The sequence below is a fragment of the Fusarium falciforme genome, chromosome 2 (assembly GCF_026873545.1).
Source record: "Fusarium falciforme chromosome 2, complete sequence".
In the NCBI taxonomy this organism is placed as follows: Eukaryota; Fungi; Ascomycota; class Sordariomycetes; order Hypocreales; family Nectriaceae; genus Fusarium; species Fusarium falciforme.
Window position 1 is genome coordinate 1,706,450 of NC_070545.1, and position 24,421 is coordinate 1,730,870.

Here is a 24,421-nt window from a genome sequence, read left to right on the forward strand (position 1 = left end):
GCTGATGTTGTCGTCCTGTTCTTGTTGCTTCCGTTACCGAGGCCTCGAGATGCCGACTTCTCCAGGAATGTCTTGTCTCTCGTTCATCAATTTCGTGTTGAGTTCGTTGTGTCGCTAACTCCTTGGCCGTGGGCCCCGATGGCTCGGACCCGGCCAACGGTACCTGTGGCGCATCTGGTTTTAGATGTGGCTAGGGTCAGTCTGAGAAAGAGGACCAACAGGGCCTGACACGGTGCGTTACAGAGTCATTGCAGCCAGTAGCTTTACCATGACTCGATGCTATCGAGCAGTTATTCTCTCTGGGTCTGAACAGTGAGTGCCTCCTCCCCGAGTCATCATGATGGAGCTCAATGCTGTGGCATGACAAGAAATACGACCAGGTACCAAGTAGCTCCAGGGTGGCGCTACCGTACTTGACCTGTCTGATGGGATGGGATGGATGCAAGTTATCAGCCCTTTCGGCTAGGGCCGCAGCGGTATGCAGCTTTAATGGGCAAGCAAGTCGTCCATGACCATTTGCCAAACCCGGTACTTGCTGCCACTGGGCTCCTCCATCGTAGTGTTTCCAACCTGAATCATATGCACGGGGAGAGAGGGGCCTTGGATCTCCAGGCGCTTCACGGCACCCGCTGCACCAACCAAAGACGGGCTGAGAGGGCGAAAGTTGGAGGTGTCAAGAACCCTGCCAACCCTGCAGCGTGCCCTTTGCAACCACTGCACGCCAACATCCGCCTTTGTGCCCTCCCACACAAAAGCCTCGCCCTTGATTGGGACCTCCAGGCGCCATGCATAGATGGCTTCGTAGCTGCCACATCACCCCATGTTGCCCAGTTCGACCTGTCTGTCTCACACCCACAGATCATACGTGTCTAAGTCAACTTGACAGACGGCGCCCTGGAAAAGAGGGGAGTTCCCTTCTCAGAAACACGATGATGCCGTCGAAAACGGGCACCCTGGGTCATCGGCACATTGGTTCCATGGCCCCGCTGCCCCGGCAAGTTAGACTGACTAACTACTAACGTTAGCCGTTGACCAAAGCCTCGCCATCATCATCAACAACACTCCTCCATGACGACAGCCGTGTCAGTTCAGCTGGACTGGGGTGAGGACAAGTCCCGACACAAAAGAAAGGAAAGCCAAAGTTAAAATCCCACTTTGCCAACCAGGCTCTCGCCTCACGCCGCACAGCAGCGCACCGCACCGCAGTGAGGCGCCGTCCACACGTCCCTCTCAGCCTGCAGTAGCCTTTGTTCCCGCCGTCTCGTCTTCAGGCGTGGGCGTGAGTGGCCTGGCGCTCATTTGCACATTCGCCGCCCTACCGCCCTTCTGTGGGGAGCTTGATCTGCCCGGCGGCCGGTGCAGGGTATGCAATGTGGCCGGCCATCAACAAACAAATGCAGGACCAAGCTTGCAGAGCTACTGGCGGAGTCGGGATAATTCCCGTCAACCCGTCAACCTGGTCGTGTTAGCCCGGCAGGGTCTCGCCCTTGGTGCCTCTCACAGCCCCGTGCTGCGGCCACTAAGGATTCCTCGCTGCACCGATCGCCCCGAGGCCAGCCGGAGATACTTCTGCATTCATCCAGAGCCTCCATTCCTGGCTCCTGGTCATATCGACAAACTGACTCGCAGGGCAGGGCAACCAGGCCAGGCACGAAAGGGAGCGCGGGGTGGGCCGAAATACACGGGCTTGTCCAATGTCGACATCCAGTGAGCTGTCAGCCAGGGTCTTGCTGTTACGCATCCGGTAAAGTCATTTGCGGGTTGTGACAAGGAAGACCGTGGTAGATGCCTCGTCCAGCCGTCATCGTGCTCCCAGATCGAGCACGAGTTCGTCACTCGTTTCGTTCATGCTGCTAGGCGCAATCTCACATGATGAGCGTTGGGCAAGGGCTGCCCGCCCGAAAATAGGCAAATCCCAGATCCTCCAGCATTAGTGCTGCCCATTAGCAGACACTGGATTGATGATGGGCGTTGCGTTCAGCGGGGGCTCACGCAGATCTTCGCCCTGTCCGGAACGTTGGGCCTCTGTCGCAAGCCGGGCTGGTGAGAGCAGTGAGATTGACAACTAGTCTCGATGATAGATGCGAGGCCAACAGCATCTCCTCACTTCATCTCCTCCCAGACCTCTCTCAAGACGCCAGCCGGAATACCAAAGCCCGCCTCCGCGCTCCACCCCCCGTGCATCTCGGGCTGAAAGACCTGCCTCTTGGTGATGATTCCGCTCCGTCCTGCAAGGCAGATCCCAGCAGTTCGAGATGAACCAGGCAAGTGAGGCTCGATCTTGGTTCGTTGGCGTTCGTTGTCTGGCGGATCTCCTGCTACTCACAATGGCCTCTTCGATAGCCCAGTCATGTCCAGCAACAACCACTGGATCCTAACTTTCTCTCTCACTCTCTCGCTGACTGACAGACGACACGACTTCAGGGGTAAAATACCCGGGGCACTGCAACGGCTGGATGATTCGGCATGATCCGGGACGGGAATACTGTCCATCTCGAATGCAATTGACGGGCGAGGGGCGAAGCCCTGTAGAGGAGGATTCCTGACCAAGTATCGATCCCATGCGCATATTGAATGCACAGCAACATTGTCATGTGGGGCCTCCATGGCAGATATTATGCTGAAGCCTCCAATTTTGCCCAGTTACCCGTACAGCGTCGCAGTTTTCTCAAGTGGCCCCTGTTAAAAGCACCAACGAGAAGGCTCCCATCCGTAGACCCCAGCGAGATCCCTGGGAGCTCCTTGACAGCCCCAGTCCCCAGAAATGGAGTCCGCCAAGGAGACCCACAGGTTTCCTTTTTGAGCCACAGACCTGGGAAGAGGGGATTTTGGTGTTATTGACTGGTTTTCTGGCTAGACATTTGGCGCTTATGTCTCCACGTCTTGCGCCGCAGTTGTAGGCGCCGGTTCTGGATGGCGTTTTACTTCCCCTCAGCAGACCACTTGCCATGTCTTGAACGATTAGGTTGCGCCTGTGAACGCAGTTCTTGGAGGCGTGGGTGACATTTTCCCCCTGTCGACGCCGCCCTGTTGGTTCGGAATCGTGGCAAAACCCCGATTATTGCAACTCGCCCCAGCACGTACTTCGTTGTATTGAAGGGACAGACCCAAGGTAGGTTGGACAAGAAGTGGAGGAGGAGCAAGGATAAGAAAATTCTTGAGTGCCCGTCGACAATGGCCTTGACCCTCAGCCCTAGTCGCTCTGAACTCCGTACGGAGTATTATCCTGGAGCGCAAATGCAGAGCAGCAACCTCCTTGGCTCGATCCTTCGTCCTCTCGCGCCCCTGTGGGCAATGATTCGAAACCCACCACCTCCATGCAGCCGTGCAGGTCTTAATCATGAGTACCCGCTTGAAAACTTCTTCCAGCTTGTTGGTGCCCCTGCTGTCAGACTCCGAAGAACTGCATCGGCCTTGGACCAGTTAAGATCCACGGCCAAGTCCCGGAATTGGAGAATAGATCCCATTCTTCTGCTAGTTCTTGGCTAGCAACGGGTCGGAGCCGCCGCCGCAATGCGAGAAAGAATTTCTGTCTTCAGCTTGCATAGTACGAGTACGGCGCGAGAGGAGCAAATGCCCCCGTTCAAAACGGTTGTCTCCTGTGGGGTTCATCGTTGGCTGCAAAGTTCAGTTATTAGGCCGGACCATCCTGCCCACAACATGACTTGTCATCTTGGTACAAGCAGGCTGCCACTTCATATCAAAAAATATACTGGCCGTGGGTGACACATCGAAGCCATCCTGAACTGGGTAGTGCGCATAGTGGTGGGCTGTCTAACAATGTTAGACGACATCCTCATCAAGGTTGATGAGTGCCTGTAGTAAAAGATGTTCCTGGGCCAATATTTGACCGAGGCTCTGTGACATTGTTTTGACGTCTTTCTAGAAACCTAGGACCCGGGCCCGGCGGAAAGCTCCCGACCCGTGTAACAAAGCAAGGTGGAGGAGACCCATGCATTGGTGCTCACCTGTCATGGGGATGCCTGTGCTGCTGCCCAGGTGAAGGCCGCGCGCGTTGGCGGCAGGGCTTTTGCTCAAGTCTCCGAACGAGAGCGAGAAGCGCCCCGATGATGTCGGGTGCCGGCTCCGACGGTGGAATACGATGCCACGTGAGGTGAGACACCGATATCATCATACAGGAGTGTTGCAGGGTACAAGTTGCGTCTGCAGAGATAGGCCCCTGCGCTACTCTTGACCCCTATCGCTGTTCATCAATGTCAAAATATGCAGTGTTCGACCAACGAGGCATGGCTGGCTATTGGATGAATAGGCCACCGCTTTCTGGCTTTAGAGGCTGGGTTCACGGAGCAGTCGGACTTGCTCCAGCTGAGACTGGACGGGGGAATGCCCTGTTGAATATGCTTGCTTGGTCTTGTTGCGTTGCCTGCTTCGCGTTTGGCCTGTGCTTCAGGTTGGCCCAGACCTGCATTTAGTGTTGAGCTAGACTTGATTCGATCTCAACACGGTCAAAGAAGATCGTGGAAGAGCCATTTGGTGGCTTGAGTGGTTGATGGAGAAATCCTCGCCTCACTTGGACCCCGTCCGGTGGGAGGCTGTTGAAACTATGACCTCCCACGTAGTAGTGTTGTAATCATTCGTCCGTGGCTCGCTTCCTGCGGACATTTGTTAATCTCCGGGCTGGCTGAGCGAACGCGCTCAATAGGAGACAAAGAGAGTGAGAAGTAGAGGAAAGTAAAGAGCCACCCTGCAGCAACGGTACACTGATTCATAGCCATGTCTTGACGTCCATTATGACCATGACTGGCTCCGTGCCTCAGAAACACTCAACAGTCGACGCAAAGTCAATTTCGAACAGCCACGGCCCACGGTGGTGTTCACAACTGGGTCTGCCACGCGACGACCCACGCGTAGGGGGCGGGACCTGATCCAAGCGTCAAAGACGTCGTCAAGACCAGAGCCGTTTTGTTTGTTGGTGTGGACGGTTGTGAAAGTTGGGACGGATGGTGTGCGGTGCGCAATGCTTGCTGCTTGCTTCTGCATGGCTCAGGGTGTCGGTGTCACCCCAAGGGGTTTCCCTTGAGCAAGGCCTTTATTGAGTAAGGCCTGCACTCTCATCCTCTGTCACCCCTGTCGACGGGACCCTATCAGATCGTCATCTTTCCCGTCTGAGAACTGGGAACCATGATCGCATTTTTTGCCAAGCTTGTCATGACAGGTGCCTGGGGGGCACGACAGTAAAACTGCGAAACCCGTGGCATGATTGTTCGATGCAACAGCCACAGCTATAGTGGCGATTAGGACGCTTGATATTGGGACTGGCTATGTTGCGAATTCAGCCTCTCACTCAGTATGGGGGGCAAGAGGTTGGAGAACCCACCCATGATGCCTTGCATCTTTGGCTCAAGCCAGTTATTCCAGCGACCGCCTGCTTCTTCCCCTCTCTTGTAGGTTGCATCACCGCTGATGACCGACCGCGTTCATGGATGACCCCTGGCCTGCTGTCCTATTTCCACAGACTGAGGGCAGAGTGGACGACGCCAAGAGCGCGGGCGCAGATGTGAGATGCCCAAACAGGCACCATGCAACGAACAAGAAGTTGCTCCGTCCCCGGCGGACGCCATGGACGGTGGGTTCTCCACAGCCTTTCAGCTCCATTCTGATCCTCGTCGACAACGTCTGTTGACCCCATGGCGTTAAACCCAGTCGCTCATCGGTCTGGTTGAGTGGCGGCAAGCCCAATCCAATGCCAGCCCCAGCCCAGCGAGACTGGAGTGACCGACTGTATGGACCTCATCGGTACTGCAATGTTAATCAGGACATGCAATATGTACTGGCTCCTCGATGGCCTGTTGAGGGCTTTGAGAGAGCCAAGGGAGGTCCGACGACGCTGGGACTCACCTCTAAGCCATCCGGTCTCCTTTCCGCGGTCTTAAGCTGCTTTGGGGCAGGGCCAGTTCCGCGCCCTGTGCACCCAAGCCCGAGGAGGCGGTTCCCCCTCGTCAAGTTGAAATCTTAACGCCGACCCAAAGTGTCCGCTGCAGTCACCCGTGGTCACGGCACTCCCAGTCAGGTAAAGACAAAACGGCATTTCTTGAAGAGGGAAACAAGGACCAGAATACCGGGCCCTACTGTTCAATGGGGCGGAGTTGTTCGGAAATAATCCCAGTCGACTCAATTCCAAGGACCTGGAAAAAACATGTACGAGAGAAGAAAGATGCTGTCAAGGGCCGGCCGGGGAGGCAAGAAAGGTCCAGCAGAGTAGCATCCATGGATGGATGGCAGGTAAGTAAGGCAGGTAGCCGTCGTGGCTGGGGGGGTGTTCCTTCCCCCTTCACTCCTTCCCCCTCTACCTCACTCTCTAGCCCCTCCAACCCAAGTTCAGCCCGCCCCGCGCTCTTGTTTGGTAATAACATCATCCATCCTGTCGCCCAATCTTTATTACTCACCCCTGGCACATCGATCACTGACTGTTCTTATTGACCGTATTAAACACCTCGTTATTGTTATTGTTTTGCGTATCCTCATCATTTCATTAGCTCTGACATACCATTGGCATTGTTATTGTTATCCTCTTTCAGGAAGTCACCGTCTCGTATCAGTCATTGCTGTTGTGTCTTCCATGTCGTTGGGCTCTCCCTTGTTGCACTCCCAGATCTAGACATCACGACAGCTTCATTCGCCTTCGTTCTTAGTCGGTACCGCTTTGCCGGAGCTTCACGCACACCCCGGAGGCTCCATCACACACCCTCGTCTCAATCCCGAAAAGCCTCAGGACGGATCCGCCGTTCCGCCCCGGGAGCAGCCTGCTCAACATACCGGACGGACGTTGTCGACCTTGAAGGTCATCACTCTGCTCGATCTTCTCCTCATCGTGCCGTTCCATCTCCCCATTGCTAGTCACCGCAAGCAGCGTTGCATCCAAGCCCGGACCATCTATCCGCAAACTAGTGGCCTGCTTTGCTCATCTGCTTGTCCGTGGGCGTGGGATCCTCCTCAAAAACCAACAGTCAAGAGGCACAACTTAAGCTCTTGGCTGGCTCCCGGGACCCACGAGTCCGGGCTGTCCGTTGATCAGCGATTGACGCCCCGTCAGGCCTGCATGCGACAGGTCTTCTCCCGCAGGATACGACGACCTCGAATTCATCCCCATCTCCAGGGGCTCGGCCAACTGCTTGCTCGATACCACCCAGGCCGACCCATCTTGCCGCTGGTCTTTGCAGAGACCCCTCCCCTCCCTGATTCTGGGAACCAGTAACCTCTGCCATACTATCAGAGGTGTCCCCATCGATCAATCTTTCCTCCCTGTCACCGTGACAGCGCCTCTCCGCTCCCCAGCCGCGATACATGTCCCTGCTCATGTCGACTGCCCCTCTTGCAATACAACCATTCCAGGCCTCCCCCCACCAGTGACCAAACAGCGTCCTTGCAAACCACGTTTCACTAGACCACGGACGTCTTGCCGCTTCCTGGATCTATCCGCAGCGCCAGCAAACCTGATAAAAGTCAACCCTCTTCTGGCTTTTACTTGCAGCCTGTTTGGGACCAGCTCCCCATCTAAGCCTCTTCAACCCTTGACGAACTCACCTCTTGCACGCCCTTACCTTACCACTCTCCCGGTTTCAACCCGGGGTTGTCGTGATAGACTAGGGGACGATCGTAGCCCTGGTTAGTCACTGTTACCGGCAGGAAACAGAAATTGCCAGCCGGCCCCCAAGTTTGGTTGCCCCCATCGTCCACGTCCATCTTGTCGAAACTTGCCTCTCTGCTAGGCCTTGGTGGTCGACTCTTGACGCTCATATACTCCGAGCCGCCCTTGGCACATGGGCCAGCTGGAACGGCTAAGCTTCAAGAAAGGTTTTGTCCCCTCACGGTTCTGTCTTGTGCGCTTCAGACCCGGCATAACTCCGTCGATCAGCAAGCACCGTTCTCGGCAAGCATGCGAATCGCAATTTGTTTCTCTTCCTAACCCAAGACACCTTCCCTCAGCAGCTCTGAAACATTCGACCTACCCGAGCTGTTTGTGCTGCAGCTGTCTGTCACAATGGGAGACTACTATCATCATTTTCTTTCTTCCATGTCGGGGGCTGGGATGAATCCGGTTACCTCCCCCGAAGAGATGCTCGACCCCCGACTCCATGGTCCCCCGATTTCCATGGCCTCCGCTCCGATGCCTGGTCCGTATCAGCAGCTCGGATATTTCACCGGCTTCCCGGACCCAATGATGTTTAACCCAAACAAGTCCCAGAAAGGTCGCCGGAAGTCTGCGGCTGGAACTCCTGCTGCAGTGGACCATGTTAAGCATCGTAGGACGCGTTCCGGATGCTTTATGTGCCGGAGCCGGAGAGTCAAGGTACGCAACACTTCGCAACTAACATGGAAACTTGCGCATCTAACCTGCTCAGTGCGACGAAACACGACCAATATGCGAACGTGGGTGTAGCTCCATGGCATGTATTCGATTGGGCGCCATTACTGACAATGCAAAGGTTGCAAAAAGGGGAGTCGAGAATGTGTCTATCCCGACCCTCCATCCTCAAAGAGCTCAGGGGGATCTGGTAAATCTAGAGATTCTACCGCCTCCACTCAGCAAACGAGTCCCTCCTCCTCAAATGCAGAAGACGACGAAGATGCAGATCGAGAGAGCAAACTTGAGACGATCCCTGATGAGGAAGAAACGGAAGACCAGACGTCAAAGTCTTCGGCACGCTCCGCACCCTCCAAGAGCTCGTCTCCATCGAGTGCGACTGCAACACCAAGCAGTCTCGCAGCTGCCTACCCCTCTGTCGAATTCCCCGTGAACCTAGGGCCAGCCGACTGGTCGCATTTGCCGCCCGAATATCAGCGATGTCTTGCCTTCTTTGTCGAAAACATGACCAGCTTTAACTACTGTATCCCCACCGACTCGGATGACTTCTTCAAGACTATCCTTCCTAGCGTGGCTACTCGTCATGAGCCACTACTTAACGCTGTTGTCGGTTTCTCTGCGTACCATCTCACGCTTGACAATCCCCAAGGAAAACTCCAAGATTTCTTGCAGTACTATAACAAGAGCGTGACACTTTTACTGGGTCTACTCAAGAGGAAGGAGAAACCGAACGTGGCCACCTTGTTGACAATCCTGCAGCTTGCTACGATAGAAGTACGTTTGCGAGCTATTGCTTTCCGACCCTGGTCCTCTAACAACTTTATCTAGGAGTACTTTGGCGATTGGGTGAACCTCATGGGACACCAAAAAGCAGCACTGGAGATACTGACTAGCATATTCACCCCCCAGACCGTTATGCAGACCGCCATGGGCCGCATGTGCCTTAGCTGGTACGCTCGATTCGATAACTTTGTGGCCCTCATGGGAGGCTTTCCGACCGACCTGCCTCGAGAATGGTTCCAGGCCATGGTGGACTTCTATCAATCCGAAAAAGCCGCCCATCCAGCGGAGTTGCGATGGGTAATCGAAGAATGGTCTTCTCGGCTCCGTCTCATCTCATACGACATGTCCATCTTGTTCGCCAAAGGCAGTAGGGGCCAGATCTCTCCCGAAGACTTCATAAAAGAGCACGAGGCAATAGATAAACGACTTGTCGAGTGGAAGGAAAAACGCGACCCTGCTCTCCTGGATCAGAGATATCTCATCACAGATTTCCCGCCCCGAGAATCGATTCCCTCGGACGATATTGTCGACCCATACACCGTCGGTATCCTCTACGACTTTCCGTTGTTTCACGCAACCGTCCTTTGCGCGGAGTGGAATAGTATTATGATTATGCACAAATGCCAGTCATCTGGTATAAGGCCGGACATATTGTTCGCGGATCTGAACCGGCATGCGTACAGAACTTGCCAATATTTCGAGACTTTGGAGTTCTGGCCATCGACCCCCAGTGGCGTGTTGGTCTTGATACAAGCTTGCATTGCAATTGCGGCATTGTTCTTGCCTCAGGACGCACGGCATCACATGTGGTTCCGTCGAAAGTTTGCTTTACTGGAGACTATGGGGTAAGGAGACGGCCTCCGATGTATGTTGTTTCGAATAGAGCGAAATGCTGATCAGCCTTCTAGATACATACACCCTATCACAATTCGAAGCAAGATGGCCCAGCTCTTCCGAGAGCCATCGTGTGTGCAGTGGTGGTTACCGAACAATGAAGGGTTCAGCCCTGTATTACAGAGCATTCGAAACTTCGCCGACGAGCGGAACGCCGCCGCCGTAACAGCTCAACAGGAGAACCTTCGAGAGGTTAGGCATATTTTCGCCAAGATGTCATTAATGGATGAGGCAAACAAACCACCGCCTGCTGGCGAGGGGCCCGGGTCGTAGAGCAGGGGACAGGAAGCGGGCACGAGCCGACACAAATTACCCAATGGACTTGAAAAGCCTCATTCTGCTGTTCTGTAGGAGGATGCAATACTCGGTCCTGGGCGCAACTTGCTTGTTTGGCAGCCGATGCGATGGCTATTTGAGGCAGTAGTGTTGGGCTGGAGCAGCTAGATTTCTCCGAACTCAGGCCTATTGCTGAGGCCTAGATGGCTGGCTCTTAAGGAGTTATCCACCAGAGCGAGTAGATGATTGGGAAAGGCGAGGCACGGAAATCAACGGTGACACAGGATTGACGATCTCGGTCCACGTTAGGTCACATGGCGTTAAGGGGGGCATCATGCCAAACTGGATAGACACATTTCTCAGGAGGACGGCCGTTGGCGGGTGATGCAACGGGAGACTTTGGAAGAACCTGGCACAAGAGGGCGTTCGACGGAAAGGATTTGGATATGGACTTTGGAAAAGAAAAAGGCGGCTACTTCCCCGAGCTGCAAATACCCAACTTCTGAGAACTCATATTACACAATGTATTATATAGTAACTTGGCTACAACGCGAGCCTCGACCTGATGGATCTGCAGCACTCTTCCGGATGGCAGGAGCTGTGAATTAAGTAAAGCGCGTTTCTTTGCTGGTCTATCATGCCTCATCCTCCTTGGTCTCCTTTTCCGACACTGTGGTAGCAGATGTGGAAGTCTCTGGCTGTGTCTGTTGGTTGTCACCGGTAGACTCAGGGGCAACTTGAGAAGCAGAACCTTGCTCCTCAACCGCTGTCTCCGCTGGCGCGGAAGCGTTTTCCTCCGCCAAAGACTCCTGCGATGTGTCCTTCTCTTGGTTTTCTTCGGGCATTGCTGGTTGTGGGCTTGACTCAGCTTCAGTAGTTTGAGATTCGGTGTCCTTTTCAGCATCTTGCTCCGGTGGCTCCACGGCCGGTTCCACAATTGTCAGATCAGCATCGTCGGCGTCGGCATCATCTTCCTCGTCCTCTTCTTCGGCGGGTTGCTCGTGAGATTCAGACGAGGCTTGTGGCATAGCGGACTGCTCGACAATAACAGGGACTTCAGCTACTTCAGGCTCCTCTTCGACTGGTGAAGGGGCCGTGATGTGCATGTCTCGGAGCTTGCGTGAAACTCCGTCAGGTTCCTCCTCCTCCGCCTCCATGACGGTTGTCACAGCGCTGCCTGTTGATGGGCTGCTCCTTATATGGCGCCGGGTGTTTGTCCTCATGGGATGCATATTGTCGTCTTCGGGACCAGGCCCGCGCTGCTGGGATGGAGGTTTCAGAATGGTAGGCGTGGGCTTCTCAATCTCGTGTTCTAGCTGAGGAGTCTCCAAGCCTTCTGCCTCGGGCGGTAGCTTGTAGTTCTCAGCAGGCAAGAGATCATACAGGTCGCAAACCGTCTTGAAGAAGACATAGAGCCCGGTTTGGGCCTCAACGGACCAGAATACGCCGCGGTGCTGGAACCATGCGTGGGCGAATATGCGGTGCAGCCTGCGGAACACGTTGACCAGGTTCTTTATGCCGACGTTCTTGCTATGATTGTCACTAAGGACAACGAAACGGCTAGGAAAGATCTTCTGGTCGGTGACAACGTTCGCTGCCCAGTCGAGGGTATGACAGCAGTAGTCAATGGCGCAGCAGCTCTTGGGCTGCTCGTGTACGGCGCAGAGGAACTGCCACTCGGAAGCGCGCATCTCGGGGCACGTGTTTGCACTGCATGGCGGGGTGTCGAAGAGGAAGCCGACGATGAGAGAGTTGCACTGGGAGATGAGGAAGCGGCAGAGCTCGTAGAGCCAGATGGTTCGGTCGATGCCGTTTGGGGGTTGCGCAAGCTGCAGTGCCGTTGCGCGGGTGATCGGTTGGGTGTTGGAGGCGGTATGGTAGCAGTGGAGGGCGGCTAGGTGTTCTTGGAGCTGGAAGGCAGAGTCGAGCTGGGTGATTTTAGTTGGGAGCTCAATATGGGTCAACATGAGCGCAACAAACCTCATGTAAGGGTATCAAAGGAGGTCCGGCAGCCATGTCTGCCGCCTTTGTGCCCGGGTGTATCCGCCGTCTAGAACTCGCATCAAGCTGTGTCTGCTCCTGTGGTGTTGTCTGGGGACTGGCTGCTGGGCCGCCAGACGGCGACTTGGGACCGATCTGGATCTCAGCCGCGGGCGGCGGGCTTGGTAGCCGAGGCGAACTCGGTGCTAGCGACATGGCGGTTGGAGGTATCGAGCCGCAGTGTCGAGAAAACGTACACGATAACGAACGAGTGTAGGTTTGGGGGAGAGCTGGGCGGTTAACAGCACACGACGAGGCTGCGACGTTGGCGGATGAGTGGCTGGCAGGGCTTGGCTGGGGTCCTCGAAAAGGCCTCGGTAGACGCATAGACAGCTTGGTGAATGCATCAAACGGGGACTGTGCGACTTATACGCAACGATCCAAGTTCTGTGCCTGATTTGAAATGATGGAAGTGGAAATCTTGGAAATACACCACCTAGAACGATTTCTAGGCTTTTAAATCGGACTTTTCCCTACATATTTTGAATTCTCGAGTGTGGAACCTGGGCATTTTCTACCGAACATTCAGATCGAGATTGACGACATCACCAAGCCTAGCAACCATGGATTTTGATGACGATGCCCCGCCAGAGCTCGTTAACACGGCCGCAGACGATGTGGATGGCGAGATCACGGTCAAGGTCCCCATTACTATTGTTACAGGTAATAACTCATGGATCACCCACTTTCATTTCTGACGTATGTTAGGCTACCTCGGCGCCGGTAAAACGACGCTGTTGAATTACATCCTCACAGCCCAGCATGGCAAAAAGATTGCTGTGATTATGAATGGTTTGGAAGGACTGTGACTTGACGGCAAACATTTGCTAACTCCAGAACAGAATTTGGGGACTGTAAGTACTCCTGAGATAACATGACTGCAAGTCTAAGTGGTACTGCAGCGCTCGACATTGAGAAGTCCCTTACTGTAAACAAGGGAGATGAACAAGTTGAGGAGTGGCTTGAAGTTGGCAATGGCTGCATATGTTGTTCAGTCAAGTAGGACAAGCCTTCTGTTTTCGGAGCAAAACTAACATGAATAGGGATACGGGTGTGAACGCGATTGAGTCCCTCATGTCCAAGAAGGGCGCATTCGACTACATCCTCCTGGAAACGACTGGCTTGGCTGACCCTGGTAATCTGGCGCCGCTGTTCTGGGTGGACGATGGGCTTGGAAGCACAATTTACCTTGACGGTATTGTCACCTTGGTGGATGCGAAAAACATCCTGCTCAGCCTTGACGACCCGAATGGCAAGGTCGAGGGACATGACCACGACGATCATGGCCCAGTCATGACCACAGCCCATGTCCAGATCTCTCACGCGGATGTGATTGTCATCAACAAGGCCGACATGGTTACAGAGGCGGAGCTCAGCCAGGTCAGGGCGAGGATTGAGTCAATCAACGGGCTGGCAAAGATCCATGTGACGGAGAGGAGTGTGGTTCCCCAGCTGGAAGGATTCCTGCTTGATCTGCACGCATATGATCAATTCAATGAATCGGAAGCGAGTGCCAAGGGTCATAGCCATCTCGACCCTGTAAGTTCCCGTCGACCTCGGTACTTCTTGGGTCAAAATCTGCTGCTAACCGTCCGCTTAGACCATCTCGACCGTCACGATTCCTGTCGGTCGCCTCGAACCGGAACAGCTAGATGCTGTTGACCGTTGGCTACGGTCAGTGCTGTGGGACAACAAGCTCCCCGAGGCGGACAAGGAGGGAGGGTTTGAGATTCACCGCTCCAAGGGTCGTCTTGTGTTTGCCAACGGAGACATCAAGATGCTGCAGGGGGTCAGGGAGATTTTTGAGATAAATGACGGGCCGCGAGATGATGAGGCGCCGCCTCCAGAGGGCAAGATCATTCTGATTGGACGAAACGTGGCCGAGGTTGGATTTGAGAGCAGCTTCAAGCAAGCGGTCAACTAGAATAGAGTCACGAATAGACGAAGAACGACAATCGCTGCGCGGGAAGATGCATCCAGGGTCAGGGTCAGGTCCTGTTTGCGCCTGGTTTCGGTACCTGGTGTTGACGCTGCTAATGCCTGCCCAGTGACGCGAGGTGCGAACAAGCAGCCGCTCAGCCTTGGCCGGTTCCGGCTCTGATTGGCGGGTACATCGCTGTCGGTGCGGACCCACTTGAACCCGGGCATCCACCCTCCACTGGAAGGGAAGGTGCCGCCAGCCCAGCCCAGCCGTCTAGTCGCACAGAGCATGGACAGCACAACCTAGCACAGTACGTAGCCTTCCCCGACAAGCGCAGCCAGCAAAAGCCTGAGCGAGCCCTGCCAGAGCATCCATCGATCGCATCAACGACCGCCTTTCGTCTGCCCGACAACCTTCGCAGCAAGTCTCGAGCCGCGACCTCCCACCCAAGCATTCGCTCGACAACCTTACGTTGACTTTACATCCTCCGCGACTTGCCCTCAAAGCTCGCGCGAACTACTGCAATCATGAATCGGCCAGGTAGGACCACCCCACGACGTCGTTCTTTCAGCCTCAGGACCCCGCGCTCCAGCATGTGCCTCCGAACCTTGCGATACCGAGATCACGCTTCGCCCCGTCGAGACATTGCGAGTGGCTACGGCTTTTGGACGAAGCCTTGCGTCTATTTCTGAGCTCGTGTGTCCCCGCGATTCTTCGCACCACGATGCTCCTCCTCGACCCTCGTTTGCCACGCTCGGACGACTCAACAATCGCTTCAATGGCTTGAAATGCGGAGCAGAGCCCGATCTGGAGCTCTCTATAGTGTCGCTGGGATCACGGCTGGAGAAATTATGAAAGCATTGGGTTGTTAGGTCAGTGCTGACGAGATGATCGAACGGCAGGGGCAGTGCCACAGACACTCCGCGGAATGCCTGGTGGCTTCGGTGGTCAACAACAACCTCAACAACCTGGACGAGCAGGTTCAGCTCGATTACCAAACGGAAAGCTGGGTACGCGCTTGCAACCGCCCTGATGGTAGCCGGGCGGCTTCCATGGCCCAACCTCGAGCTGAGGCTAACGACGCATCAATACAGGAAACAACAACTCGGGTTGGGCGTTTGGAGGAGGTGTTCCTATGGCAGGGGCAGGCCCTCAGAACGCAGGACGTCAACTTGGCGGGAACGTGAGCTTTGCGCAGAGCTTGACCGGGTCGCAGCCTGCCACACCTCTGGACTTGTCGTATGTGCACTCTCCTCGCCATCAACATTCTCGCATACTTGCTCATCTTTTTGGGTGCCATATATCATTCCATCACCAAACTTGAACATAAACACACGCTAATATTTACCAGAGAATTTCCATCATTATCCAACAACCCTCAGATGTCCAACGCCAACGCGCAGTCAATGTGGTCGACGGCTGGGTCGAGGAACCCCGGTGGCCCTGTACCACGCAACCAGTCTGCCACCCTTGGCTCGCAGCAGGGCGGCCAAGAAGATCTGTTCAGCCCCTCCTCCCGCGGACCTCCAGTGCAGGGTGGCTTTCGGTTCGGAAACCAAGGGAACCTTGGCCAGTCGTCTCAGGCTCAAACCGGTAGCATCGACGACTTCCCCCCTCTCAACCGAACAGCAAACGGAGACATTTCATCTGAGCGCGCGGCGAATCTGATGTCATCTCTGGGATTTGGACCTCAAGCTGGTGCCTCTGGTCATGTGCCAAACAGGGGGAATGGCCTTCTCAACGCGGTTTCGGCTAACAGCCGGGCGAATGAGGCAAGGTCACCGCCTGGCATTGGCGCCCCTGGTAGGCCCTTGTCTCCCTTCGATTCTTCTAATGCGGATGCTAACCTTTGCAGGCTCTTCAAGGCCACAGGATGGCAAGGCCGCTGCTACTGAGGACGATTCACGGCAGAAACCTACAGGTATGCGGGAAGAAGGGTCTAGCGCAGCCGCAGCTGAGGGAGCATCTCCTTTAGGAGCTATCGGCAACGATGGTTCTGGTAGGAATCTGAACGACGACCAGGACGTCCAAGCTGCAGAGGTTATTGACCCTCTAGCTGGCATGTCCGCAGCCGACAGGTGGGGTATTAAGGGCCTCAGAACGCTTATGAACAACTATCCCGACTACCACGCGATGGTAGTGGGCATGGATCCGATGTCGTTGGGGCTCGACATGTCGTCTCCAGAGTAAGTGCTTTTGTCTGGGTTGGGAGCACCACTAACCAAGTCCAGCCTGTTCTCAACGCAGAACTACTCCCTCTTTGACGACACACCTCCTCGGCCAGCTATAAATGCCGGTAAATTCCGACTGCCCGATTGCTACAACGTGACCAATGTCCAACCAATTGAGAGCAAAATCCCCAACTTCAATGAGGAGACCCTATTCTGGATCTTCTACAGCTCCCCAGCGGACTTGAAGCAGCAGATGGCCGCAGTAGAACTGTAAGGACGACCCCTTCGCCTCAGGAAGGTTTCATTTCACTAACGCGAGCTCGCTAGACACTCACGAAACTGGAGATGGCACAAGAAATTGCAGCTCTGGTTGACAAAGGATGATCACATGACTCCTCAAACCCTGGGCCCGACCCATGAGCGAGGATACTACATCGTGTGGGATTCAAGCACCTGGCGCAAGGAACGGGTATGTCGATACATCTAGGCTTTTATAGGACGAGAACTAACGGTGACTACAGCGGGAATTCACCCTCCATTACGGCGACCTTGATACCAGTCTCAGCCAGGGACCGGCTGTGTCCTAGAGTAACACATCTCTAGAAAAACCGAGTTCAAAGGCAAAGGGTAATGATGTCAGCAAGAAGGGCCATGACAATGGCGCAACACAAGACAGCATTGGGGATAAGTGATGGAAACGGTGGGAAGTGTACCATGGGCGTTTGGCCGTCAGGGCGGGGCAACTCCTTCTCATGGAAATGGTTTGGGTCTTTTGGTACTGTCAGTAATGAGACGATCTAGTCTCTTGAAGTTGATGGCTTTTCACCGGTGTGTGGGCGCTCAATAAAGGATGCCTCCCGGTTTCTGCAAAGCATGTGTGTCCTTCCAATGATCGCGGGAGTTGCATTGGGCGTGTCCCTGGAGTGATTGATTCATCTGTGAGATGAGGGATCGGATGCTTATTTGGGGACGCACTATCACCCTTGTGCACTATTTTCAGCTTGATTTGTTGGATACAGTTGGAGGCTTAAAGCTCATCCACATCGACCTGGAATACCTTGCGCTCATACCATCTACAATTAATGACTTTAAAGCGTAACACAAGTTGTGAGTTTGAGTTCTGTGACGCGAGTGTTCCTTTGAAACAACTGAGGTTGGGGAATTAGCCGAAGTTTCCCCGCCATTGGCTTCTCCAAAAGGGAGCACTTTGGGCGCCCCATCCCTGGTCATCCTTGTTGGCGTAACCACAACGTTAGATCCATACCATCGACCCACGCTGGCAGCTCATTAGCTTCCATGTGAATCTACCCTTCACTTCCCTCACCTCCACGAACTGCCATCTTAGCCGCCCTTGCAGATATCCGCATCACTTCGTCGATTACCGCAGTACGGCTCACGTGCCTTTCGTGGACGGCTCCGCATACGATACAGCCATGGCGGACGATCAGATCTCGTTGCCGTACTTTCTGGCGATCCTAGTGGTCTCGGGTCTGATAATACGATATCTGTTCTTCGGAGGCCCATCGCCACCTCAAGCTACGCGCTCCCCCGAGGCGTTTATGAGGTCAAGAGAGGTCGCCGTGGAGAGGATACAGCAGATGTTTCCCCAGGCGGATAGACGGAGTATTCTTTGGGATCTGCAACGAAACGGAGGAAATATCCAGAACACCACGGAGCGCATCTTGGCTGGCCGATTAGACACGGTATGTTGAAGACTTCAGCTCCAACACAGGCCGTTTTTCTAACAAGAACTGTCCCTCCAGCCCCCGATCACCTTCCAACCACCGCCTCCTCCCGGTCAATCCGCCGGCAGCGCCAGCGCAGCAACGGCGCCCCGACAACCGGAGAAGCCGGCGCAGCCCGACCTGATCACGCGGTACAATCTGAAGAGCAAGCTGGACACCGCGCCGTCCAGCGAGCAGGATGCTCAGGGCAAGGGCTGGAGCTCGAACCGGGACGAGCGCCAGGCTTCGCTGCAGCGCCGGCGGGACGAGATGATCCTCGCGGCGCGGAGGAAGATGGAGGCCAAGATGGCGGCGGAGAAGGCGGGCCAGTGAAGCTGAGGCGGAGAGAAATAATGAGATGGAGTAAATTTACCGGGCAGATAATCCAGCGAGAATTTGCAACGTTGTTGGTGTGATCGCGTGCCATTGGAGGAGTGCGATTACGAGCCCTTTTTGGTCCGTCTTGCGTAGTGAGGCCTTCACGATACTAGCGCAATCTCTCCATATCCTGTATGTCATAGGACCCTTCGAGACGAGGTTAACTGAGAATCGAGTCCAAGATCTGCGGAGATGCTGGCCAGGTAGTGCACCAACACCCGTGGTTGGGTTGATCACATGCGCAACCCGGTTCCGCTGTTGTGTATACAAGCTCTTCTCCCCCTTTGGATAGATACTGTCAGCAAAAAGATACTATGGCCGCTACACGTTCCACAGCTTCAGAAGAGGCCTTCAGTGCCACACCGGTTCCGATGGCCCTGAATTCTGGTGTTGCTCGACCGAGGTCCCATGCAGACAGAGATGGGCACCCTCAAGCCTCTGATGTCAACCCGGGTCGGGCGTGGCGGTGCTGATGTGGCTTTGTCATGAGTGCACTTGTGGCAGTGCTCTCATGATGGGGTCACTTGTGCACCACGTACGGCCTCCAAGCCTAAGATTGTATCTCTTGCGTCTAGAGAAATGCGAAATGATGCACGCGAAGGTGCGACATTCACTTTACTCGGGTCTATTAAGCTTATAGACCAAGCCATCATACATCGTCGCATCATAGTGTGGATAATTAGTAGTTGAGTGAGCTTAACCGGTATTTACTACCATTGTATAACATCTACTATCCATCATACAAAATATCCAATCCTAATTGATTGCACCTGGTGGTCCATGAGGACTTTTGGTGGCACTCACAATTGTTGTTGTCTGCCATTCCAGCCCGAAGTGGGGTTCCGGGGATTTCTTTCATCACCCCGTTGCCGTGGCCGGTACAAACTGCCCCGCCACATGTTTTGTTTTCTTTTACGCCCAAGACCCTGCACCCAGAGTACTTTGGCCTGGAACAAATCTGCGCCCAAAGGCTCCAACGTCAGTGAATAACCTGGTTCCTCCGAATTCCAAAGCACCGACCCGATAGACCCTTTGGCATCCGTCTGTGCGGGTCTGTATAGCGGACCCAAAGCCCAAGAAAGCGCTGGGAGGCCACACCAGAGCTGAGCCACAGCCCCTCGACGCGGCCCTGGGTGGTACATCGAGAATCTTCGGGGAACAAAGTACCTTGAAGTACCGTCCTCCCGCACACCTGGCACCCACCATCAACCTCCATCCATCGCTAAAAGGTACCTGACCTCTGATCACCTCTGGCGCGCGCCAGCTGCTCTCTTCTCTCGACCTTCTCTGCACTTTTGCTGCGTCACCTCCCTTGAGCGCTCTACTATTCGCCTCGACTTCCTTTCATCATCCTTCGCCGCTCCCTCTCTGCAGCTTCGCTCAGTCCCCAGAAGCCTGCCTCACGGCCAAGATTTGACGTCATTCTGGTAAGTATGCCGCTTCCGTGGATCAGCTGCCAACCATCTCTCTCCCCAATCTGGATCTGTGCAGCCCCATGTCGAGAATGGAACTCGGGTGGAAGAGGACACAGCCAAACGGCCCTGCAGTGCACCATTCGTTCCGAGGTCTTTGAATATTGTCAAACCCGACCCGGCTCCTGGCTGGACAACCATGTTGCGCAGCTCAGGATGCTTCCCTGACGTTTCCTGGTTTCAAGATCCTGATCCTGCATCGTCCTCGCCGCTTCACTTCAGCCCCTCCGCTGGCTTGGCAATTCCTGAGCTGACATCAGCCTTCAAGACAGCGCTTCACACGGTTTGCACCTGCACGAGGCAAACCTGCTTTCATCCGGGGTCTGTTTAATCCGAGCGCAACCCGCATCGGGGTCTACAGTATCTGAGACGATTCACGCATAGCGAACGGACCGAAACGAAAACACCAACACCCTCTCGCCTATCCGAGGAGCAGAGCAAATCGATCTGACACGAACCTTCATGCCGATCCTAAGACAAACTAGGAGTTGATCTTTCATTCTGCGCTAGTGTGATCTCTTAGCCATCGCATAACCGACTTCAGCAACCTGTTGGCAGCGCACGAGAGCCCGTTGCGATGGGCACACCCCGAGACTACTATGCAGACCTAGAGCTGCCCCCGACGGCAGACGCCGCGGATATTAGAAAGCAATATCGGAAACTTGGTACCGTTCCAACTGGGATCTGAATCGTTTGCGTCAACTAACTCGCGGCACAGCACTAAAGTACCACCCAGATCGCAATCCTGGGCGAGAAGAGGAGGTCAACACCCAGTTCCAAGTAATTCAATCGGCGCACGAGATTCTCTCCGATCCCGACCAAAAAGCCAAGTATGATGCATCGCGAACTCGCAACAGATACCCAGGCGCATCGGGTGTTAAGGGAAACCCGTGGGCGAATGTCAGTGCCCAGTATCCGCCACCACCCCGACGTAACAACGGAACCCCGAGAGCGACTCCATCAGGTGCCCAGAGGTGGCAAACCCGTTTTGCTTCAGGCGTCCCTCCTACCGCGAAGCAGTCGGAGACCGAAGCAAAGAAGAATGCTGCCCGGGCATTCGAGAACATGCGCAAGGGCCCGTCGGCCAAGACGAGCGATCAACCCCGGCCTACTCCCCCACCCCCTCCTCCACGGACTGAGTCTGCCAGACAGCGCGCCGAAGCCTCATTTGGTGCTAGGAAGACGGGATTCCATCCTCGTTCAGCCATGGGCGATGAGCCACCAGTGGCTAGCAGTAACTACAACTCAAGATCAGCATCGGAGCGATATGCGCAAACCTTTCCGCAAGAGCCTCCTCAAGAAGCTCCCCCACCTCCCGCGAGACCACCTCCTACTGCGATGCCAGATCCTCTAAGCCAGTTCAGAGACCGAGACAACTGGGCAGATCCTCGGCAAAGCACTCCATACACGTCACATGGTGGCGAGAAGACGAATCCCTTTGACGGCATCCCCCTGAACCGAGCCAAGAGCACCCGAGACACCACGAACCGCGATGAGTCCTCTGATAACGAGGCATTCAACCGACAACGTAGTGCCAGTGCGCCCAAGGGCGGAAAGGCTGGAGATGCTACGGCGGGCTTCAAGGGCCCTGAACAGCCGCTCCCTAAAGATCCCGCAGACCGACCCAAAGCTCCTTTGAAGAAGACTCGCAGCGGCTTCAAGAATGCTACTCCAACTCCCGACCAAACCCCCAATGTGCCTACAGACGGAAACCGTACGTGTTACTGATGAACTTATCTTGAATGCCAGACTTGCTTACGCCTTGACAGCATCTCAATCACAAAGCAACGCTGGCGGACCATCAATGTATGACGAACCATCTTCTACCAAGTACAACCACCTTCCTTTTTCACCAAGATCCAGCAAGTGTCGGGGAAATCATGGTTTTGAGCCAGGTCTGGCGGGCATTCATCAATACGACGCATGCCCTTATGACTCAGGCACTAGTTCTTTCAACCCGTCTCCCAGTGGAAGACACGATTCTCCTCAACAGTTGACCCCCTTTGAGCGTCATCAGGTCGAATTTTTGGACAAGCTTATCAATAACGCTGGGATTGGAAGCTCAACCAAGAAGACGAAGCATCAATACAGGAACTCAGATCACCCCCGTACGTCGAATCGTGCTAACAAGACCAACTTCAATAGCTTCAGTTTCCCCGTCAACGACGATACTTTCGCGCAAACATCCCCTGACCCTAGCCGCTTCGCGAGAAGCAGCACCGACGATATCAACACGAGCTTCGCCGAGGATGAGGATGCGACTGGTTGGCAGTTTAACGCTGGTGGAGCAGAGCAAGGTAGCCCAACGAAGCCTCGATCTCAGGCAGGCAGAGGAGGTCGTCGGTCGCCGAAGAAGCGCCCAACCCTTAACCGTACAGATACTTCCAGTGTTCCATCCGAGTCAGAGAGGCCGGAATCTGGCAAGCCCGAGTCGGCGTTCAACCCTGAAGGATGGAGTGACAAGTTTGGCCCACAGACGTTTGTTCCGCAGCCATCTCAGTCCAAGTCGGTGTCCCCGACTCGATCTAACCGAGCAAGCTCGAAGAAGCCCAAAGCTTCCAAGAAACCGAGCCACTCAGCACTAGTCGACGATAGCAGCAGTGATGAAGAGGTGTTCGAATGGCGTGGACGAAAGGGTCAGGAGCCCCCTGTCGTTGAGAGCCCTCAGGCCATGGACATCGACAGCCCTCCTGCTTCGACCTCTGTCCCACCACCTCGACCCCCCAAGATCCCAACACCACAACCAGCCCCGACTACGCCTTCACCCCAGCCCAAGCCACCGGTGGCCCAGCCATCGCAACCCGCTGAACCAGTGCCTGCAGTGGGAACAGCTCCGGCATTCAACGGCCCTCGAAACATCAATGTTGAGCCCTCCAGACCTGAGTGGCGACCTGGCAATGTGGACAACGTGAACGGCAAGGACAAGCCGATAGAGATCCCGAGAAAACCAGTGAACCCTAACAATGTGGGATCGGAGGATAGTGAGGAGTTCCGGGCTAGCTTCGCCGACCTGCGAAACGTGGCTCCATTCGCCCCTCAGAGCTCGGGACTGAAGTCCTTTGCAGATATGAAGGACAACTTGCCTTTCGAGAGCAAGGCTTCAGCTGATGTTTCCATCAAGCTTCCCAAGGTTCATCCTTTGAGGTTCCCATCACCCCCTGTTGCTCCTCAACTCCCAGCAGTTAATGGAGCCCAGCCGAATGTGGCGTCTTGGGAGAAGTACGTCAAAGATTTCGAAAACTACATGCGACTTTGGGATACTTTCAACAGCCAGGTGGTAGACCATTTTGCCACGCGAAAGGCGCACATTGCGCGTACTAGAGAAGAGAAGGGATACTCGTTCCTAGAGGCCCGCGGCGATGCAGATGTTCAGGAGTACTACAACTGGCTGGAGCAGGACATGGACGTTCGGAGACGCTGGAGCGCAGCGTGTGAAGAGCACGAGCATCGATTCCGAGAGTTCATGGCGTTTCGTATGAGGATGAAGTAAGCGATTTGGTTTTGCATTTGTGGAGTTGGCAGCGAACGGGGGGCGCACTGTCTACTGTGTCGTTATACTTCAATATGGGATGACAAGATGGGATGCTGTCTATAACGGACGGAGAGAGCATGAATGCCCCGATGGAGAGATGGTTTCCTGGTATATCTGGGGAAATCCGGCGATGGGAGCTTGGTTCTGGATCTGGGCAGGAAGATAACAACACAAGCTCGAGGCTAACGTGTGGCACATGGGAGCGAGCGATCCGGTTGATCCTGGTTATGGCTTATCTTTAGTAGCAGCTTGGCGATGGCGGTTTGGCATTGAAGGCGTTTTCGCCCTTACTAATACTGGACAGCTTCTACGGCGGTCTCCAGAGTAGGTAGGGCGTGGTTCACGGAGATGAGGCTCCGGGACGTGTATACGATGGTATGAACAGCGCATAGAAATAGACAAGATGGTAATGGACCGGAAGGACTTTTGTGGTCCAACTGTGTAGGAATAGTTACTGGTTGAGTAGCGTATGAAAATTCATGTGTGAGTGTCATTAACTTATAGTCGTGTTTCTTTTGAGAGGAAATGATTCACTGCCCTGAAAATGAGCTCGAGACATATAGGTCGGCTGGGCGTGGGAATAGCTTCTCGGACCTGCACCACACTCTCTCATCCCCCACACACTCTCTTTGACACTCGCTCACCACGCCACATCCCTCGCTTCTCGCAACACCTCCCCAATCTAGAGAAATACTAAAGTTATTAATACTGTTCTAGCAGTAAGTTTGTTTGCTCCTTTCAAACAACTCATCGCACTGGAACCCGTTCGCCTGTCAATGCCCTTTGTTTGACTCCTGGGTCAATTGGACTTGACTAGGCGCCAGTGCTGGCTCAGTGCAGTGCTCTCTCTACCTCGAAATTCCCCTCCTCTTTGTGAGCAGAGCGGGGAAGTCTTCACTCTCCT

General features: G+C 54.6%; 6 protein-coding genes across 6 annotated transcripts; 5 read left to right on the forward strand and 1 right to left on the reverse strand.

Moving 5' to 3' along the window:
- Positions 1-8,002: 8,002 nt before the first annotated feature.
- Positions 8,003-10,276, forward strand: NCS54_00249400 (Hypothetical protein; the record flags this gene model as incomplete). Its single annotated transcript, XM_053148092.1, has 5 exons — positions 8,003-8,311; positions 8,364-8,391; positions 8,448-9,100; positions 9,155-9,954; positions 10,018-10,276. The coding sequence occupies 5 exons, from the start codon at positions 8,003-8,005 to the stop codon at positions 10,274-10,276; spliced, it is 2,049 nt and encodes a 682-aa protein (XP_053004067.1).
- Positions 10,277-10,914: 638 nt separating this feature from the next.
- NCS54_00249500 (Hypothetical protein) lies at positions 10,915-12,475 on the reverse strand (the record flags this gene model as incomplete). Its single annotated transcript, XM_053148093.1, has 2 exons — positions 10,915-12,207; positions 12,260-12,475. 2 exons carry the CDS (start codon positions 12,473-12,475, stop codon positions 10,915-10,917), a joined length of 1,509 nt encoding a protein of 502 aa, XP_053004068.1.
- Positions 12,476-12,882: 407 nt separating this feature from the next.
- On the forward strand, positions 12,883-14,243 carry NCS54_00249600 (CobW domain-containing protein; the record flags this gene model as incomplete). The annotated part of the gene is made up of 6 exons (XM_053148094.1): positions 12,883-12,982; positions 13,028-13,111; positions 13,162-13,173; positions 13,222-13,318; positions 13,363-13,858; positions 13,920-14,243. The coding sequence occupies 6 exons, from the start codon at positions 12,883-12,885 to the stop codon at positions 14,241-14,243; spliced, it is 1,113 nt and encodes a 370-aa protein (XP_053004069.1).
- Positions 14,244-14,289: 46 nt separating this feature from the next.
- On the forward strand, positions 14,290-16,998 carry NCS54_00249700 (NOT2-3-5 domain-containing protein; the record flags this gene model as incomplete). The annotated part of the gene is made up of 10 exons (XM_053148095.1): positions 14,290-14,306; positions 14,368-14,550; positions 14,607-14,780; positions 15,118-15,275; positions 15,335-15,479; positions 15,592-16,043; positions 16,096-16,426; positions 16,472-16,681; positions 16,739-16,880; positions 16,933-16,998. 10 exons carry the CDS (start codon positions 14,290-14,292, stop codon positions 16,996-16,998), a joined length of 1,878 nt encoding a protein of 625 aa, XP_053004070.1.
- Positions 16,999-17,844: 846 nt separating this feature from the next.
- Positions 17,845-18,468, forward strand: NCS54_00249800 (CUE domain-containing protein; the record flags this gene model as incomplete). Its single annotated transcript, XM_053148096.1, has 2 exons — positions 17,845-18,114; positions 18,175-18,468. The coding sequence occupies 2 exons, from the start codon at positions 17,845-17,847 to the stop codon at positions 18,466-18,468; spliced, it is 564 nt and encodes a 187-aa protein (XP_053004071.1).
- A 2,094-nt stretch (positions 18,469-20,562) lies between these two features.
- Positions 20,563-23,475, forward strand: NCS54_00249900 (J domain-containing protein; the record flags this gene model as incomplete). Its single annotated transcript, XM_053148097.1, has 3 exons — positions 20,563-20,650; positions 20,704-21,699; positions 21,755-23,475. The coding sequence occupies 3 exons, from the start codon at positions 20,563-20,565 to the stop codon at positions 23,473-23,475; spliced, it is 2,805 nt and encodes a 934-aa protein (XP_053004072.1).
- Between the last annotated feature and the right edge of the window lie 946 nt (positions 23,476-24,421).